Raw genomic sequence first — 20,127 nt, 5'->3', positions numbered from 1 at the left:
ACTGCCTTAAAATATTCTAGGGCCTGGCTGAATGGACAGAATCCTAAAGTTATTAGTTACATGACTTAACCTAGTTGCACTCCCTCCATTCCTTATTTTTTCTCCTGGGTAAAAAGGAGAGAATGTTATCAACATTAGAGTAGTTGTATTGCATGAAACAGTAAATAACAATGTTAGACACATTAAGCAATGCCAATTTATGATAAAATAAACATTTGTTAAGAAACAGCAAGTGCTGGGCACTGTGCTTAGGACTTCACCGATATTCTCTAGAGTCCTCACAACAACCCTGAGAAAGTCACTAGCAGTATTCCCAGTTCCCAAACAGAAGCTTAGAGAAGTTAAGGAACTTGCTCAAATCACCATGCACAAATGTGGTGGTTACCGCTAACAATTACTGATGGCCTTAGAACCCTTCTTTTCCAACTCATGACACTGTTATGTTACAAATTCTTACTGACCTTTTGTTTTCCAATTACCTACATATTTACCTATAAAGCTCTCACTTTTACTAGCTCCCCCCCGCCCTTTGGCATTCTTCAGGCGACTGCGTGATATAGAAATGATATTTAGCTATGACAGGAGCTGGAAAGTCCAACCCTAGTTTCAGAAGCAACTTGGTCGGTTGTTTATCTTTAAAAAAAAATAAAATAAATAGTGGATCAGTCCACAAGTCATAAGCAGCACTTAGCTTACAACAACAAAAACTAGTAGATGAGTTCATGCACGCCTTGGGTAGAAAGCAGATCTTTGGCGCTGCAAACTGTTGCTGTTCTCACCCGGTAGTGAAAATGCTCCCTGCTCACACTGTTCGGCCCTACTAACGCCCAATCGCGACGCCCTACCAAGCAGTCCAAGAATTTTGTCTCGGGCAGGGGTTTCTCATCCATCTCAGACACCTTCACACCTGGGGGTGAGGGGAGGCGCCTTCCGAGAGGCCACAACTGGAAGCCCCTTTCCCTTCCAGGGTCTTCTCAGGCTTGCCTTCTCACCTGCCCCGAGCTGGCAGAGCCGCGCGCCGGGGGGTCTCGGGTCACTCGCGGCTCCCCGCGCAGCCGGCACCGCGTAGAGGTCAGAGTGTGCGGACCGACAACGCCCCCTGTGCGGCTCCAACCCCGGGAGAAGAGGGGTTCTAGGACCTGCGGCCCTGCTCGCCCAGGTTACCTTGTCGTTGTCCAGCCGCGTCTCCAGGATCTTATGCAGCTTGCGCGACAGAGGGTTGCTGGTCTGCGCGGAAGTCCCGCCTGCCCCATTGCTGAAGCCGTTGGTGGCCCCGGAGGCCGGCACAACGACCACTTCCCCGCCGCCCTCTGCCATAGCGACTCGCGAGCCACGACCCACGACCCGCCCCCAGGGGCGGTGCTGCCAGCTCAGCCCTAACTGGGTAACAGGCGGGCAGAGCGAGAACTGCGCATGTGCATATCGGTCTGCGCATGCGTCCTGATGAGAGCGGGCTCGTCCAGACTGACCGGCTGCGGCTTCTGGGGAGAGAGCTAGGGGAGGGGTAGCTCCAGTGAGAGGAAGAAATTCGAGGTATTAAAAGGGGCTTTGTGATTCCTGAATCTAAGAAATTCTGAGCCAGTTAAACGCAAAATTGTACTGAATCCCGTGCCTGGCATACACGTTCACTGAAACAATTCTTCTTAAGTTCACTTTATCCAAATTTCGTCTTTCGGAAGAGTATTTACTGAATACAGAGTATATGATTCTGATAGACTGTAGAAAATACGTTATGTGTGAGAGACACGTCAGTCATCCTGCTACGTTCTCTCTGGCTTTGTGTCTAAAGTTGTTCTGCCAACTCAGCAGCACTATGATTTCTCGTGGAGAATTTGTGTGTGCTGGATGGAAAGGAGCAGATGCTCAACATCACCGGCCAAGGTCTATCCGTCTCTACCTTTGGGGTTATAACTGTTCTGGCACCTGCGTATGGCTCCTCCATCAGCTTGTCCCAGGCCTCTGTAGTCCGTGCTTGAGTTAAAGTCACTTCACGCTCCAACTTTAATTCCTCCTGCAACTGCTTAACACGGACTTGGGCTTGCAGATCTGCTTCTGTAGTGAGCTGCTGCTCATCCCACACTGTTGCTATCTTGCATAACTCTTTAGGCTATACATGCTTGCTCACTAGCAACAGTATTTTCCATACTTTTGGGTGTGTTTGGTGCATCAATCGCCATATTCAAAAGGTGGTCCCCAAGCATCCATAATAGTTGCCACGCCCCCCCACCCGGGCCTCACACACCACATTTCCCCTTTCCAACTGCCATAGTCTCTGTGCTCAGCATTTTCTTTGACTTCCTGCAGTGCTCACCAATTGTCACATGCATAGCCCAGTTGTGCCAGGGCAGTGGAGTAGATTCTGGAGAGACACAAAAAGGTACCTGGAGACTGCATGAGAGACCTCTGACTTATTGAGAAAAGCTTACAAGAGATCATGATGTATTCTGTTTATCATAGGATGTTTAGCTGCATTCCAGGCCCCTACCCACTAAATGCCAGTAGTACCATCCCCAGTTAGAACCATCAAAAATGTTTTCATAAATTGCTAAATGTCCCTGAGGGCCAAATTTGCCCTGGCTTGAGACCCACTATTCTAAGCCTTAAAGATATTAGCTCCCTAATGCTACTTTTGACAAATTACCCAAACTGAACACAGTGTCACACACCTGTAATCCCAGCTCCTCCAGAGACAGAGACAGGAGCATCGCAAATTCTAGGCCAGCCTCAGCAATTTAGCATGAAGCTGTTGCAAAATAAAACATAGCTGGGCACAATGGCACACACCTGTAATCCCAGTGGCTAAGGTGGCTGAGATAGGAGTATCACGAGTTCAAAGCCAGCCTCAGCAATGGGGAGATGCTAAGCAACTCAGTGAAACCCTGTCTATAAATAAAAATACAAAATAGGACTGGGGATGAGGCTCAGTGGTTGAGTGCCCCTTAGTTCAGCCCCCAGTACTTCCAAAAAATAGAAAGGCCTGGAGATCTGGCTCAGGGTAAAACACCCTTGGTTTTAATACCCAGTATCAAAACGAAAAGAAAAGAAAAAATTACCCTTAAACTTGTGTTTTAAAAGAATATTCGTTGCAGTTTATTGATCAGGAACTACAGCATGAGTTGACAAGGTTATTAGGTGATTTAGGCTCAAGGTATCTCATGAAGTTGCAGTCCAGTATCAACTAGGACTGCATCATCTAAAAGCTTATTGGGGGTTGGAGGATCTGCTTCAAGATGGCTCACTCATATAGCTGGCAACTCAATGCTACATGTTGATATAAGTTAGCTCTGTGGGCCTCTCCACAGAGCTGACTGAATGTCATCATTATGTGGCACTCTTAACTGTTAGGTATCTACTATAGAGGTAATACAAAAATTTCCCAAAGTGTGCGATCAAAGATATTCACCACATCATGTTTTGTATTAGAAAGAAACAAAATAGAAGTACACAGGGAGGGAAGAGAGAGAAGTGGGGAGAAAGTTAGGGAGGCAGACAACCAAAGTGTTATCTATGGGGGACTAAACAAATTAGAGTGCTTTCATTCATTCAGGATAACACTTTGCAACTTTTAGCTGGTATCACATAATTTTGTGACGCTAACTATAAGTTATAGTGTAAGCGCTAAAAAAATCAATATTTATCTACAATTAAAGTAAGTACTCAAGTGTTTTATCACTTACATATATTTTTGAATGAAGTTTTTCTTTTAGCAAAAATATTTAAGATAATTTTGTATATTGAGTTCCACAGTATACTAGAACACTAACAGAATTAAAAGAAAGGCTCTGACCCAAATAATGGGAAAACAAATCTGTGCATATAAAAGAGTAAAGGATGTTTGCCAAGCTACGGCAAGCTGAGATAAATTAGCATTTTTTTTCTTAATGATAGTTGAATGGAGGGAGGTCCCATCCGGTTTCCCACCCTCATGTGAGTGCTTATTTAAGCTTTCTTGCTTTTTGGCTTCCAAGATAAGTGGAAGTCACATTACATTGACCACTGTGGTTTCATCAAAAGGACATTTATTAAATCCACATTTAGTGAATCAGAATTTTCAGCCTTCTGCATTTTTCATTACATTAATAATAATAGCTCCCATTACTTAGCATCTGCATTTATTGAGTATCAGACTCTGCTAGACTCTTTTCATACACTATTATTATCTTCACAATTACCCTACAACGTGAGAATCATTCCCATGTTATCATGTAATTAGTACTCTGTTACTGATGAGTAATCTAAGGCTAAGGAATCTTTCCAAGGTCATATGACTAACCTCAGATCACATAGCTAGTTACTCGTTTACTTGGCAGTTAGAAACAAGATTCTATTACTGCTTCCTTGGTTCCAATTTTGAGTTGTATACACCTCTCCTTGAAATGTAGGCAAAAGAGAAAAAAAAAACTTTTGCAGGTGAAGTTTCAAATGTGCTCTGTGTTGGTCTTGACATGGTTTTTAATGTCTTCACACTGACAACAGCATTATTTTTCTAAAACACAGATTTAGTGCTTTTTTTTTTTTTGGCTTTAAAATCCATGATGGCTGTATATAACCAGAGATATGAAAAATTGTGCTCTATATGTATAATAAGAATTGTAATGCATTCTGCTGTCATATATAAATAAAAAATTTACATAAAAAAGAATTATAATGCATTCCACTGTCATATACAAATAAAAAAAAATTTTTAAAGCCATGATGGCAATTAGTGAATAAAAGAACATTTTAGCAGGGTACACATGAGACTTCATAATCAGACCTTCATGATCAGATCTCACATTATCACTTTAACCTTAATTCTGGCACCTGCTCCATGACTGTGATACTGTGTTTGTTGGATACAAACACATCACAAACTTAAGTCTCCATTCATTCACTCTTACAACCCTCTTGTCTCAGTCCAGTCAGGTTGCTATAACAAAATTGCCTTGGACTGGATGGTTTATAAATAATAGAAATTGATTTCTTACAGTTCTGGGGGCTAGGAAGTTCAAGATCAAGTAGCCAGCAGATTCAGTGCTGATGAGGGCCTACTTCGTGATCCAATAGACAGTCATCTTTTCATTGTTAATCTCACCTGGTGGAAGGGAGAGACTGGCTAGTTCTCTGGGGTCTCCTTTATAATCCCAAACCTGGGACCTTTGCTCTTATGCTCTAATCACTTCCCAAGGCTCTGCCAGCCTCCATATATCCCCATTTTGGGGGTTAGGATTTCAACATATGAATTTTAACAAACACTCAGACCTAACACCACTGTCCTAGGAATGCCTGCTCTTGTGAGATTGATCAAATTATATTTATCCTCAGGATTCCCCACAGATATCAATTCTTCTCTGCATGTTCACAATGCAGCTCTCCTTAAGCAAAATTAACTAATCTCTTACGCAAATTCCATAGCCCTTAACATATGATGCCTATTATAACTTGCCTCATCTGATTATTTTAAAAAATGATTTATGTATTTGCTGTTCTCCAGCTAGACTCAAAGTACCTACATAATGGAGACTCTGTCAGGCATCTCTGCCTTCCCAGTTTCCAGCACAGCATGTTGCATAACATATATCAGTAAGTTAAATCCTTAACAAATGAAAAGTATTGAAGTTTTATGGTTTTATAAGTTATGGTTCATAAGTGAAGCTAAAAGGAGCAAACTGTGCATGAGTTAAGTAGAAAATTATTTACTGAAGGAATTTTGAGTATGTCTTAGAATCAATAGGAAAGAGAAAGAACCAAGTTTGTAAGAGAGGCAGAAGCCACCAAAAACAAATACACAAAATCACTGCATAGAACAGCTTGTCATAGATCCACTGTCATCAGATTTTCTACCCACATAGTGATCCTAGACACAAGATTCCTCTGTGGCACAGCTGCTGATGCTGTGCCTGGAAACTGTGTTGCCTAAAATTCTATTATCCCTGAAGAAGTCTCCACTATCCATGATTTTTGTGTCACTTTCTCTTGATGCAAAGTCTAGGACAGGCTGGGTGCTGTGATGCACATCTGTAATCCCAGCGACCCCAGAGGTTGAGGCAAGAAGATTGTTAAATTCAAGGCCAGCCAAAAGTGCAAGAAATAAAATCAAGAATCAATAAATGGGATGGATTCAAACTAAAAAGCTTCCTCTCAGCAAAAGAAACAACCAATGAGGTGAATAGAGAACCTACATTTTGGGAGCAAATTTTTGCCACATGCACATCAGATAGAGCACTAATCTCCAGGATATATAAAAAACTCAAAAAACTTAACATAAAACAAAGAACCCAGTCAGTAAGTGGACTAAGGAGCTGAACAGATACTTGTTAGAAGAAGATATGCATTCGATCAACAGATATATGAAAAAATGTTCAATGCCTCTAGTAATTAGAGAAATGCAAATCAAAACTAAGATTTCATCTCACACCAGTCAGAATGGCAATTATCAAGAATACAAACAACAATAAGTGTTGGCAAGGGTGTGGGGGAAAACGCACACTCACATATTGCTGGTGGAACTGCAAATTGGTGCAGGCAATCTGGAAAGCAGTAATGATGACTCCTTAGAAAACAGGAAATGGAATTACCATTTGACCCAGCACTCCCACTCCTCAGTCTATACCCCAAGGACTTAAAAACAGCATACTCTAGTAATGCAGCCACATCAGTGTTTACAGCAGGTCAATTCATAATAGCCAAACTGTGGAACCAACCTAGATGCCCTTCAATAGATGAGTGGGTAAAGAACTGTGGTATATATACACAATGAAGTATTTTTTTTTAATTAGTTACACATGACAGTACAATGATCTTGATATATCAAACATTTGAATCAGATGGGATATAATTTCTCATTTTTCTGAGTATGCAGTTTGCAGAATCACATTGGTCATGCAGTCACGTATATACACACAGTAATAATAATGTCTGTCTCATTCTACTATCCTTCCTATCTTCCCAACCCCTCCCCTCCCCTCCCAACACTTCTCTCTACCTAATCTAGGGTAACACTATTCTTTTTTTTTTCTCACATCTTCATACATGTATTTTGTATAACAATGAGGGTCTCCTTCCACCATCCATGCAATTCCCTTTCTTCCTCCCTTTCCCTCTCACCCCTCTTTCCTATGTAGAGGTAATCTTCTTCCCATGCTCTTCCTCTCTTCCCCATTTACTCAGCAATAAAAGAATAAAATTATGGCATTTGCAGGTAAATGGATGGAGTTAGAGAATATCATGCTAAGCAAAGTAAGCCAGTCCCAATAAACCAAAGGCCAAATATTTTCTATGATAAGTGGATGCTAATCCAAAATGAGTGGGGGGCATGGGATGAGTGGAGGAACTTTGGATGGGGCAAAGGGGAAAGAGGAAAGGGCATGGGGGTAGAAAAGATGGTGGAATGAGACAGTCATCATTACCCTAGGTACACGTATGATTGCACGAATGGTGTAATCCTCCTTTGGGTACAACCAGAGAAGTTAAAATTTCTGCTCTATTTGTGTACAATGAATCGAAGAACATTCTGCTGTCATGTGTAACTAATTAGAACAAACAAATAAATAAACAGGCTCAACAGCCCTGTCTCAAAATAAAATGACCTGGGGATGTAGCTCAGCTATAGAGTGCCCCTGGGTTCAATCCTCAGTACCAAAATAAACAAATAAAAAAAGGTCAAGGACAGATGCTTCTCATTTCAGAGCTTAGATAATAGGTTTGGACCTAATGCCAGGAGAACTGAGAAAATAGAAAATTGATCCAATACAGAAAAAGAATTTATGTACTGTGCAAGCTCCATTCCCACTAACAAGCACATGAATGAATGAATGGATGGATGAATGGATGGGTGGATGCCAAATGTCCACCAGAGGTTGTCCTTCAGATAGGCAATATCAACATATACTCTCCCCACCCCCATACACATATGCTTAAGGAATGTTTTTACCTTATAAGTTCTCAATCCAAGCATCCTAAATCACAAGACCTAAGCTCAGTTATAAACATCTGTTTTAACAGTTTCAAGAGGCAGCAGAGATTTAATAAACAAAGAGTTTCAAGGGCAGCATTAGAAATGGTATCAGAGGCTCAGGTTTGGCTACCACTGGCAAATTGGGCACTCAGCAGTGGTGGAAGTCAGGTGAAGGGAAAGACAGGTTAGAGATTGGATGTCCTTGTCACTGTTTGACTTTGTGCATGGGCATAAATTAGTAAATCAGGGGTGGTTAGGAAGAAGAATGAATGAAGTCCACAGAGTGAATGTTTGTTGTTTTTTTCCATCTGGTTATTGAGAGCATTCATTGCAATGGGGCCTTTTCATTCATACATATATTCATCTGACTCAGAAAAATTTTAACCCAGGACCCCAAGTAACACAGTCACATATTTCTTCTCTAAGCCTTCTTGTCACCAGTAATTCCACTTTGTTTTGAACAGGTGTTTGGCCAGTGAACCAAACCCTTATCCACTGTTTGTGAACCAGCATAAATTCTTATCTCGATCCTATTCTCTCAGGTAAATTGAACAGCAAAATGTGAAGATTTCCCTTCCACTGTCCTTCAGAAACATCCATGAAACAGATCGATATCTACAGCAGATGGCTTTTATCTGGTAGAAGAATTACAGGCATCAATATTGCATGCACACTTGGTTCAAATATTCTGCTTTCTATGTGATCAACCACAGTGAACTTCTCTTGAGGCCAGAGTATGGCTGAGGTAGGAGTGATAAAGGAATCAAAAAGACCTTAATGAAGTATTTAATTTGGGTTCTATGCACTGCTGAATATTTTTATAAGTTGGATCATATTATAACATCTGCCATGCTACCCAGTGTAGTGGTCATAAGCATCTTGCCTGGTAGTTATGTGCTATTGCTTGGCTAGAATGCAAAATGATTACACCATATTGTTTGAAATTGTGGAAACCATTTGAACTGTTATATCTCCATCAGTATTCACAAGTTTTTCCAAGTTTTTCAAGGATTTTTTCATACCAATCTATGCCTTGAGTCCTTAGAGAAGACAGTGTTTAGATTCTCCTTCAAAGACAAAATTAGGGAGGTGCTAGAATCAGGAGGAAATAAAGCCCAACACTTGAATATCTTTATTTCCTTAAGCATGTTGAGTCCTTCCTCCACATTAAACCAAGTATTTTCTGGTACTTCAACTTCTTTTATCATAGGTAAGAATGGAGAGAACCTTAAATCTGTGAACTGAACAATTTAACCTCTTCCAGCTATCAGAGCCAGCACATGGTCTACAGAAACAAGAATTTATAATAAGTGTATCCACCTCAGTACATTCAGTCAGAGCTAAAATTATATTCACCCTTGAAGTGTATTCCTACACATACTACATAAATTGTTGATGATTTCTTCTAAGTAGCAAAGGCTGACATCTGACTAGTTTAGGCTGAAGATCATCATCCTATACAGGAGAGTATGTGCTGTTTGGGATGTCATGGGACGTTCTGGTGTAGGTTGAGGATTTGAGTATTCTAAGTTTTCCAAATCTGATTGCATATGTACATTCCAGTTCTGGAGTCTTTACCAATCAATGTCCTAATTCTCACATAAGTCACTTGGTAAGACAGTGCATTGATTGACATTGGGCAAATCACTTGACAAATTTTCCCATGTTTTCTTTCTTTCTCTCCTTCTTTCCTTTTATTTCCTTTTCTTTTTTCTTTCTGGTTCCCTCTGTCCTGTAGCTATAAGGGACAGAAATTCTTTTGGCATATCTCATACATAGTTGTTGAATCTCAGTTTGTATCTTTAACCAAAGGTTTAGGAATCTGTGCTTGTCATTCTTGGTACTGTTCAGTAATATAAGACAGAGTCACTCACTCCATGATAACTGAATTTTATGTTCTTCTTACAGTAGTAGGTACATGGTCCTCTCAAAGCCCTGCCATTAATAGGCCTGTTTCTCAAGACTGACCACAGGTAGCAAGAGTTATCACATGCCCCAAGCTGCTCAAGCACTATCCAATGGTACCATCTAGTTTTAATGTCTTCAGCACCCATCAGACCAGATGACAAATATTAGTTCTCCCATGTTTTCCTTCAGAATTAGTTGTTAATGGACAAATCAAAGATGCTCTGTGATACTGAGTGAATCAAGCTTAGAAAATAGGAAGAAATTTAGCAAATCACAGTTGAAAAAAAAAAGAAACCTGGAGAATCAAACTTAGAAAATTAGCAGAAACAAAGTTAAATCCAGTCGTCAGATGCATAGAAGAAAGGCCTCCCTAGATCCAGTTTGATAAGGACATCAGTGGCCTGAAAGCTGAGTCTTAGATTCTTTAGCTGATTCTCTACACACCTGTCATCAGCCACAGCAGCACTACCGGCCCTGGAAACTGATGTTGTGACACAAACATCACCATTCCTCACAATGCCAGTTTCCTTGTGTCCCTGGACCATGTGTCTGTGTTTGTGTGTCTGATTGGTGGAAACTAAAGTACATTTTCTAGTTTCTAGAAACGCTGAGAAATCAAGGACAAAATCTTACCTTTTATTTTAGTCCCATCAATTCCTCTGTAAAAGTCCTTGTAACTAACTTTTCATTCTGGAGTCCCTGTACTCTGTGCTCCCTCTCCCTCAGGGATTTTGAAGTGCGGATCCCATGTTTCCGACCTGTCTTTCATCATGACTCTCTCGGCCTTTTCTTTGTGCCTCCTATTATTTGCCTTCACTGCTGAGTCCTCAATTTTTAGGCATTGAAGATTTTCACAAAGAAATATCCCTTGATTTCTTTCTTCTTTCTGTTACCTCATCAATTTGGAACCTGCTCCATTTTCTTTCTGCTTCAGAGATTTTTTTCCGAGGTTGTTTTTATCCTCTAATTTGTCCTTGAAATTCTCCAAATTTGGGTTTAGTGATTGAAACCTCACAAGTCACAGATGTAAAGATTTCAAAACCTTTAGCAATAGATTCCCCTCTTCAAATGAAACCTGCAGAAAGGTAGCAGTGACTGATCCGAGGAGCAGGAACATGGCCTCCAGCCCTCTCTCTGCTAAGTGTACCCATCTAGTCGTCTGTGCAGCCCCCGGTGGCTGCAGGGGGTCTGCAGTTGCAAAGCAGCAGAGAGGGTAATTTATTGGAAGGATAAGAAACAGCTCAAAGAACTGAAAAAAAAAAAAAAAAGACTGGAAATTGGGCTGGAAACCAACCAGCAACAAGAGATCTCAGTAGCAGGAAACATTTGCCAGTTTTTTGAACACTGCTGCTAGTTATTTTTCTGCTTTTGCTCAACACTCAAAGCCCTGAAGCAAGTCCACTTTGGCCAAATGCCTGCTCACTGGTCATGACACCATGATCTACTGTCCCAACTCGACAGCACACCACCAGAGAGGTAATTCTAGTCAACGTAATAACTATACATTTGTGGTCCACGAGACAGGTAAGAAAGTAATCTATATAAGAAAGGTGCAAAATCCAAGTAGATAGTAAAAAGATTAGTCACAGTTCCAGCTTGGGGGAGTGGAAAGGGCCAATGCGCAGATTTCAATTAACTTGAGCAGAGAGCCGAGATCAATTGCAACTGGGTGGTGGGGTTGAGGTGGGTTAGAAATAAGAAGTGGTGTACCCAAATTAGGCAACTAGATTGATGGGGAAAATTACATTAAGAGTTATATCAGAAGTTGCAATAAAAATAAAATAGCTAAGGAGGGGTCAGTTGTAGCAGTTTGCAAGAAAAAGAAAAGACTTAAAAAGCCCCCTTTCTACATGAACAGGCTCAGTGTATTACCCCACAACACAGGTTGAATATCTCTACAAATTGCCACTAGGTTTCAGGTCCCCATTCAAAATCTCTAAGCACAGCCTGATTCCTTTTGAGTAAAGAGATGATAAGTGACTTAGTAATCCAGGATAGTGTAAAAATAAACATACAGACAAAAATCGAGATAAAATCCTTGGTATCTATAGTTTTGTACCAAATTTAGAAAGCAAAAAGTCATTTGAGGTGCCATAACTGAAGAAAAATAAATGAAAAATAAAAAGAGCCATTCAAACCGTGTGGAATCAACTGAATAATATACATTGTTTTGTTTCTAAATCTGACAACTAAACATCTAATTTCAGTTTGAAAAGATGTGTAATGATGATTTTCATTTAAAAATATGTAGTATTATTTGGTAAGTTTTGAAGAGAGAACCTAATGCCCTCTCATCTGCATGGGATGTGTTCCAAGGCCCCCAGTAGATACTAAAACCATGGATAGCACCAAACCCTATCTGGAGTATGTCTTTTTCTATAATTACATACCTATAATAAAGCTTAATTTGTAAATTGTCACTTTAAGGAATAAACAACAATAAATAATGTTAAAACAATTATAATGATAAGCTATAATAACACTTAGGAATTTTTTATTTGTGGAATTTTCCATTTAAAATATTTGGACTGTGGTTGATCACAGATAACCAAAGCTGCAGAAAGTGATGCCACAGATAAGAGGAAACTACTATATTTATCAAATTTATTTATCAAATTTAAATGATCTGAATCATTAAATCTTTATGGTTAGGCTTCTTAGTACCAGTTATAAGTGCTCAAGTAAATTTGAGTACTTAAGAAAAGCTTGTTTTTGTGTTAAATTTATAATTCCACATTAGATATTTCCTTGAAGTCAAAAATTTTCAGATTGTTAAATCAATCACATTTACAAAGACCTTTGAATATTTAGGAGAATATATGACTTGGGTGAACTTAATATGAAATGTTCAAAATAACTTATAAACTAAAGTTGCATATAAATGCTTGGAGAAACAATACTCTAAATTCAGAAACTACACAAGTATAAATTAGCAATTACTAGATATGTAAGTAGATTTACTTGATTCGTAAATTTTGTCTACAATTCACATTTAAAATTTGAATATCTAGGCTGGGGATGTGGCTCAAGCGGTAGCGCGCTCGTCTAGCATGCGTGCTGCCCAGGTTCGATCCTCAGCACCACTACAAACAAAGATGTTGTGTCTGCCGAAAACTAAAAAATAAATATTAAAAAATTCTCTCTCTCTCTCTAAAAAAAAAGAAGTATCTCTGGGAAAGTTTCTGGGCTATAGCGTTTAATTGCTCTTCAATACTTGGTGAATAAAGCCTTAATTCCTTAGCTTAAATCCAGTAGGCCTTTAAACAAATAAATAAATAAATAATAAAATTTGAATATCTGGTTTATTAATGAAAATGAATGTAGATGTAAGGATTCCTTTCTGTACACAAAATTTATTTTTAGATATATATTTTTTAAAAAGCTTCAACTAATAATTTTTTTAAAGGATACTGAGGCATTGTCATCAAAAGAAAAATATTGTCTGACAATCAAAAAGTCACACATGTTCACCATGCTGTCCCTGAGGCAAATGTGCAAAACCCAAAGGCCCATGAAGACCGTTTGAAAACCACAGCTAAAATGCCCTGATCTGAGAGTTATAAAATATGGTTTGGATCTTACCACATGACACCAGCCAAATCAATTTACGCCACTGGGACTTAGTCCCTTATCTGCAAAATACCATAAAAATACCTACATTATAGAGTAATCAGACTTTGTGTACAGGCTGTATTATCTAGCCCATAAAGTAGCACACAGTGGCCACATTTATCTAAGCAATTTCACACCACTAGCTATTATTGTACAGTGCAACTATATAACAAGCCTTCCTTCTTGCCCAAGTCTTGCAGAACATTTCCACATTCTCAAAAAAATGCATAAATATTTTCACACATTTTCTATTTCCTTTCAGTTTCTAGTTTCATCTGGCACACACATGTCCATGCATGCACATAAATGCATAGTTTAAGGTGTAAATATTCATGTACCATCTAAAGCTTGGGCTGGGTCCTCTTTCATGGCAAGGATGCATTTATTCTATAAAAGCAAGCTTTCACTGGGCTCACAGTCTGTTCTTGTGGTCCCAATCTACAGGGTTGCCAGCTGGCCCCTCTCATTTAACATATAACACATTTAATATCTGTGTAATGATGTCTTCAATTTAAATATCCACAGTTAGTATTTTCAAGGTTTCATTTCTATGCAACAGCTTTACCATATAAACTATCTATTCCCCCTTCTTTCTGGGAGGCATCCACATGACTTTTCTGCATAGACCTGACAGCTTTCTGCTTTTAATTGATTGGTATTGATTTTTCTTTCAGACTATATGAGACCATGGCATCTTAGCAGAGCTAAGCAACCTATCAGAGGCACTCTGATTTCTGTTGCACTCTTTTTCCACTTGAGTTTCCTACACATGCTGTGCTGTTCCTTGGCCATCCTGCCCCTCTGCCTGGAATGCACTTCCTTCCTTCTTCCTTAGCACTTACTCAATAGCTCAGAAATCTCATCTCCCAAACATCTTCCAAGTTGGGTGCATTTTCAAATCATCCTACAAGTGATTTCTCCACTATAATTTCCATGTTCTGTAAATTATCCACTGATTTTTCATTATTCCTACTAGTTTGTGAGTTACTTGGTCTTCAAATACTTGATAACTTATGTACTCTCTGAAATTGTTCAAGTGCTACAATCTGAATGTCTATATTCCCCCCAAATTTTTATACCCCAAAGGTGATAGTATTAGGAAATGGGTCTTTCAGAGGTGCTATTGTTTAAATGTGGAATGTCCTCCAAAGGTCCTTCTGTTAAAGGTTTGGTCCCCACCTTGGTGCTATTAGGAGGTGGTGGAACTTTTAAGAGGTGGGCAGGGCCTAGAGGATAGTCGTAGGCCATTGGGGTACATCCTTGAAAGGAATTATGTGTCACTAGTCCCTTCTTCTTCCTGTCCCTTTCTCTTCATGAAGAGGGGAACTTGCTCCACCACAACTCCTGCCACAATACACTGCCTCACCACAGGTCTAAAACCAACGGGAGCAAACAAGCATGAACTTGAACCTCTAAAAATGTGATCCAAAATAAACCTTTTTTCCCTATAAGTTTGTTATCCCGGGTATTTTATTTCTCTGATGAAAAGTTGACTATCACATAAAAGTAGCATTGTGAATACATCTATTGCTGTGACTGTATTGAAATGCTGTGGGAGAATTTTTGGAATTGGTTTGCTGGGCGAGTTTGGAAAAGTTTGGATAAGCAGGCTAGAGAAAGACTACAGTGCTAAAAGTGGACTTAGCAGGCAAAGCTGGTAAGAGTTCAGAAGACCAGTCTGCTAATAGAAATGAAGTTAATAAAGGCTATGCTTATAAAATTGTTTAAAAATAAGAAAAGATCCATGTGGTCAAGGAGGCAGAACACAGGTCACAACAATTCAGAGTCATCCTTGGTGATAGCCCTGCCCAATGCCACCCATAGCTCCTAATGGACACCAGCCCTCTCCGCAGGTCCCCCAGCAATCAGAGCATGTTCTAACCTCTGCCACCTTTGAACAATGTGTGCGTTAGAATTCTGTCATTGTAACAAAATACCTGACTGAGACAATCAATTTATAAAAAGAAAATGTTTATTTTGTTTATTTTGGGGGGTGGAGGATTGAATTCAGGGGCACTCGACCACTGAGCCACATTCCTAGCTCTATTTTGTATTTATTAAAGACAGGGTCTCTCTGAGTTGCTTAGCACCTCACTAAATTGCTGAGGCTGCCTTTGAACACACTATCTTCCTGCCTCAGCCTCCTGAGCCGCTGGGATTACAGGCATGCGCCACCGCGCCAGCCAAGAAAATGTTTATTTTGCATCATGATTTTGGAGTTCTAGTTCATGATCAGTTGGCTCCATTGCTTTTGAGCCTGTGGTGAGAGAGCACATCATGGCAGGAGTGTGAGACAGAGCAAAACCTCTCACCTTATGGCCAGGGAGCAGATGAGATGAGAAAGCTAAAGGGGGCCTAGACACATATCCTCTTCAAGAGCATGCCCTCAATGACCTAAACACTTCTTATTAGGCCCCACCTCTTAGGTTCCACCCTAGTGACACAGTAGGGACCAAGCCTTTAACACATAGACCTTGAACATTCAAGATCCTAACTATTGCAAACACCCGAGGAAGCTCACCTGAATATTTGTATAGAAGGTAATTTTAGTGCCAATGTGTGAATCAAATCAAAGAGTACCAACTAGTACCTTTATACATACCTACCATGTTCCCCTAATCTTCCTCTCCTATTTAGTTCCCCCCAGTACAATGAAATAGAAAAATTAACTATCTCAGAATTCAGGAAAGTGTGGCATAAGCTTTTAAAAACTATTCAGTTTTGATCCCTAGCACAGAGCCATTGAGTATCTTCAGAAGGAGGATGAGGAAGTTCTATGTTAAAAAGGAAAAGAAGAAGGGAGAAGAGGAAAGAAGAAGGGAAGAAAGGAAGGGTTTAAAAGAAAAGGAAATGTTCCCTGTGTAATTTTTCACTGCTGATCAATGTGGAGAGGTTTGATCCGGCAGTTGTCAGAGTGTGGCCCCACTGGACAGGAACTCCATCATTGCCTGGAAACTGGCTGGAAAATCAAATTCTCAGGCTTCAATCTAGATCCAGTGTTCAGAAATTCTAAGGATGTGTGGGGCCCCAAAATATGTGTTTCAACAACCTCTGCCCCCTAGATTTTGATAGATACTAAAGTTTGTATTCTACTGCCCTGGGGTAAAGCACATGTTTTCTCTCTGAAGGAATACGCAACCACATAGGATCCAAAGACAAGCCACAGCTCTGCAATAACTTTGCACTCTTTCTCTCTCCCACCCTCTCTCGTTTTTACAAACCACCTATGGAAATGGTATTATTTATATATGAAAGAAATAAAAAGCAAAATTTATATTCCTATTACTACATAAATGCCTTGTCTATTTTCCTAGCTATAAGACACCTTGAGAGTTTAAAATCATGTGTTACTCCTCTATTTACCCCAAGCAACGATTAGTATAATGTTTTATACATTTAATACATATTTGTTAGTGAAAAAAATAATGAACTGATCACTTATACAAGGGGACCGTTCACTTTATTTGAAATGTGCAAAGCATCCCTTTAGAGATGCTTGCTAGTTAATTCTTGTTATTGCTGTCACATGGGCTTTGAGCTCTATGATCCTCTAGTAATACCAACATGATGTGTGTTAGTTTCTTAGCCATAGTGGAAGTTAATTATGGCAATTGAGGAACACAATTCAAGTTTAGTATCCTACCAATTTGGGATTAATAGCATTGTTTTCCTATACAAAAAAAAAAAAAGATCAGGTTCTTAGGTCAGTGTCAGGTTCTTAAAACACTCAGTAAATCATAGCTGATGATGATAACATTGACATCAGGGTTCAGGGTTATAAAATCTATAAGTAAAGAACTCATTGGAAAATTGTATGTCACTTCTGATAACCTAAAACAAGTTTAGACTGATCAGAAAATTGGCAAATATTTGCTAACTAACCTTCTAGAAAATGTACATACTATCACTGAACTGTGATGAATTTTGAAAATGCTAAGACAGACCATAAAATCAAACACAGATGGTTAAAAGCAATTTCTTTTATGAGCACAGATTTATGGCTCAGTTAATCAATATTTGCATTTGATTTGTGTAACTTGGTGTTAAGCCATTTCTCTACAAACTGCAAATTAATATTAATGAGAAATTCAGTGACATTCAGTAGCAGCCATTCTGTCACTGCGCTGAAGTAATCATTGATTTTTTAATTGTATATATTCAGGCAGTACAATTTTTGTCAGCTTAAGGCAGTAATTGCTCAGAAACAGAAAGACTGAAGTCGGGTGAGACTCTATCATAGGAAATTTGAAAGTAAAACTGTCAACAGCGGCTGGTCAGTAACATTTCAATCACTTTCCAGCCATTGGCAGATGAAAATGAGTGATTATATCCCTCATAACAAGTAGCTTACCCCTGGGGTTATTTGGTTTGGAATTTGTGACCATTAGGTTTAAAGAGCTTCCTGATGTCAAAGATGGAGTGGTTCATTCTCTCCAAGGAATTCAATTATAAGGCCGAGAAGACAAGTCACCAGCTGGTACTTTCTATCAAGGGAGAGAAGAGCAGAAAGGAAAGCTTGGGAAAAGAGGGAGAATGAATGAATTCTCTCGCAAGCTTTGTGATGTCCCAGGATCTTGGCTAAGAAACCTGAAAACTATGGACAACATGTTACTAAGCATAGCCCTGCTCTTTATATATGATAGAATAAAAAGTATATCTAGGGCTGGGGATGTGGCTCAAGTGGTAGCGCGCTCACCTGGCATGCGTGCGGCCTGGGTTCGATCCTCAGCACCACATACAAACAAAGATGTTGTGTCTGCCGAAAACTAAAAAATAAATATTAAAAAATTCTCTCTCTCTCTCTCTTTAAAAAAAAAAGGAAAATTATTTATGAAGTATGTGTCTAACCTACTTTACCATACTTGACACAAATTTATGTAGAGAATTTTTAAATTGGGAATGCTTTCAAAGTCATTGAATTGATATACTATATTTCTATTCAACTTTGGGAAGCAATGCCAAATTTTTACAATCTCTAATGATACCAATATTACTCTTTTCTTAAACAAAAGATTTGAAAATGCCATATATTTAGTTTACTTTAATATCATATGTTAAATAGATATTATCTCTGAATACATACATGATAATTTGTTAGGTAAAATTTTACATAAAAAAACTTAATTATTTGCTGAAATTATGATGTCCTTCAAAAGGTAAGAAATAATCTAATATAATGAAAGAACACCTAGTTAACTGTCTGTGTCTTCTTTAAGCAATAACATTAATTATTCAATAATGAGGCTCTTTCCATCAGAAAGAAGAACATAAAATACAGATATAAGACAGAAAAATGAATGCATATTATTGAGCCTAACTTTTCCATTTGCTCCCAGTAGGGTGCAAAGAATATATTTTGCAATCAAAGCCTTATGTTTAATTCAAAGAAAGCGATCTTTTCCAAAACATCTCATATAATATTTGAATTGCATTTAAAACTATCCCCACTAGTTCTTCTTTTAAAATGCTATATTTGCATTAGTTGTACATTTTTACATAACATTTTGAATGTCCGTGCATTGTAAGATGTTTGTTTATTAAATGAGTGAAAGGGCTACTTTAAATGTATATTAGAAATAGAACAGAATAGAAATATTAAATAAAATTAGTGTTGTAGTCAGCTTTTTCACTGCTGTGACTAAATGATCTGACCAGAACAATTTTAGGAGAGGAAATGTTTATTTGAGAGCTAATGGTTTCAGAGGTCTTAGTCCATGGAAGGCCAACTCCATTCCTTGGGACTTCAGGGGAGGCAGGACATCATAGCAGAAGAGTGCGGCAGAAGGAAGCAACTCACATCATGATCAGTGAGCAGAGAAAGACTCCACTGGCCAGATACAAATAATACATCACAAAGCCACGCCCCCAATTCCCACCTCCTCCAGCCACACCCTGCTACTTCAGGTATCATTCAGTTAATCCCTATCAGGGGACTAAATCACTGATTGGGTTAAGACTCTTATAACCCAATCATTTCTCTTCTAAATCTTTTTGCATTGACTCACATGTGAGATTTGGGGGACATCTCACATCCAAACCATAACAATTAGCAAGCATGAAAATATTAATATAAACATTTTATATATTTGCATGTGAATGTTTATTTTATGCATATGCAACATATATAAATGAGGACATAAACATGGAGAAAAATATCAGGTTTTCAAGGAGTGAAACATCATGTGGGAGAACGGACGACTCATAGGAAAAAGTCTTCACTAAAAATAAACAATAGCTTATTTCTTTACATAAGTAAAACTATAAAAGTGTCAGTAGAAAAATTAGGGAAGAGAATTATGGGAAGAGAGCAGAACAGGAAACACCAGATGTGGGAAGCAAGACACCTAGACAGCAGTCTCTCTGGCAGAGTCTGTTTGATATACCATTGTGCAGCTCTGAAGTCTACTAAAGGTGTGCAAATTCCAGGGGCAATTGTTGAATTATAAATTGCAGTTAATTTTGGTCAATTTCAGCTTTTGATTCAGTTGTGGATTTCAGCTCTTTGTTCAGTTATATGAAGGAATAGATATTTCAGTAAAGGTAAATACATGGGAAATTATCAGGGCTAGTGTTATTATAACATTGATTTGTAACTCTATTTCATTTTTTTACATGTTTGAAGAAAATTATTAGTCTAAAAGCTAGTAGGATGTAGCCTCGGTTTGTAACTC

The 20,127-nt window shown here is 38.9% G+C and overlaps 1 protein-coding gene across 1 annotated transcript in view; it reads right to left on the bottom strand.

The window, feature by feature from the left end:
* Nucleotides 1-1,432, bottom strand: part of Cog6 (component of oligomeric golgi complex 6) — an 88,894-nt gene extending 87,462 nt beyond the window's left edge. The window contains exon 1 of the mRNA XM_015484237.2: nucleotides 1,165-1,432. Within this exon, the coding sequence (XP_015339723.1) occupies nucleotides 1,165-1,317 (153 nt within the window). The 5' untranslated portion in view covers nucleotides 1,318-1,432. The remainder of the gene's footprint in view (nucleotides 1-1,164) is intronic.
* Between the last annotated feature and the right edge of the window lie 18,695 nt (nucleotides 1,433-20,127).

This window comes from Marmota marmota, unplaced genomic scaffold, assembly GCF_001458135.2.
Source record: "Marmota marmota marmota unplaced genomic scaffold, marMar, whole genome shotgun sequence".
NCBI lineage: Eukaryota > Metazoa > Chordata > Mammalia > Rodentia > Sciuridae > Marmota > Marmota marmota.
Note: the sequence above shows the minus strand (reverse complement) of the source record. Positions and strands in the feature narration are given on the sequence as shown.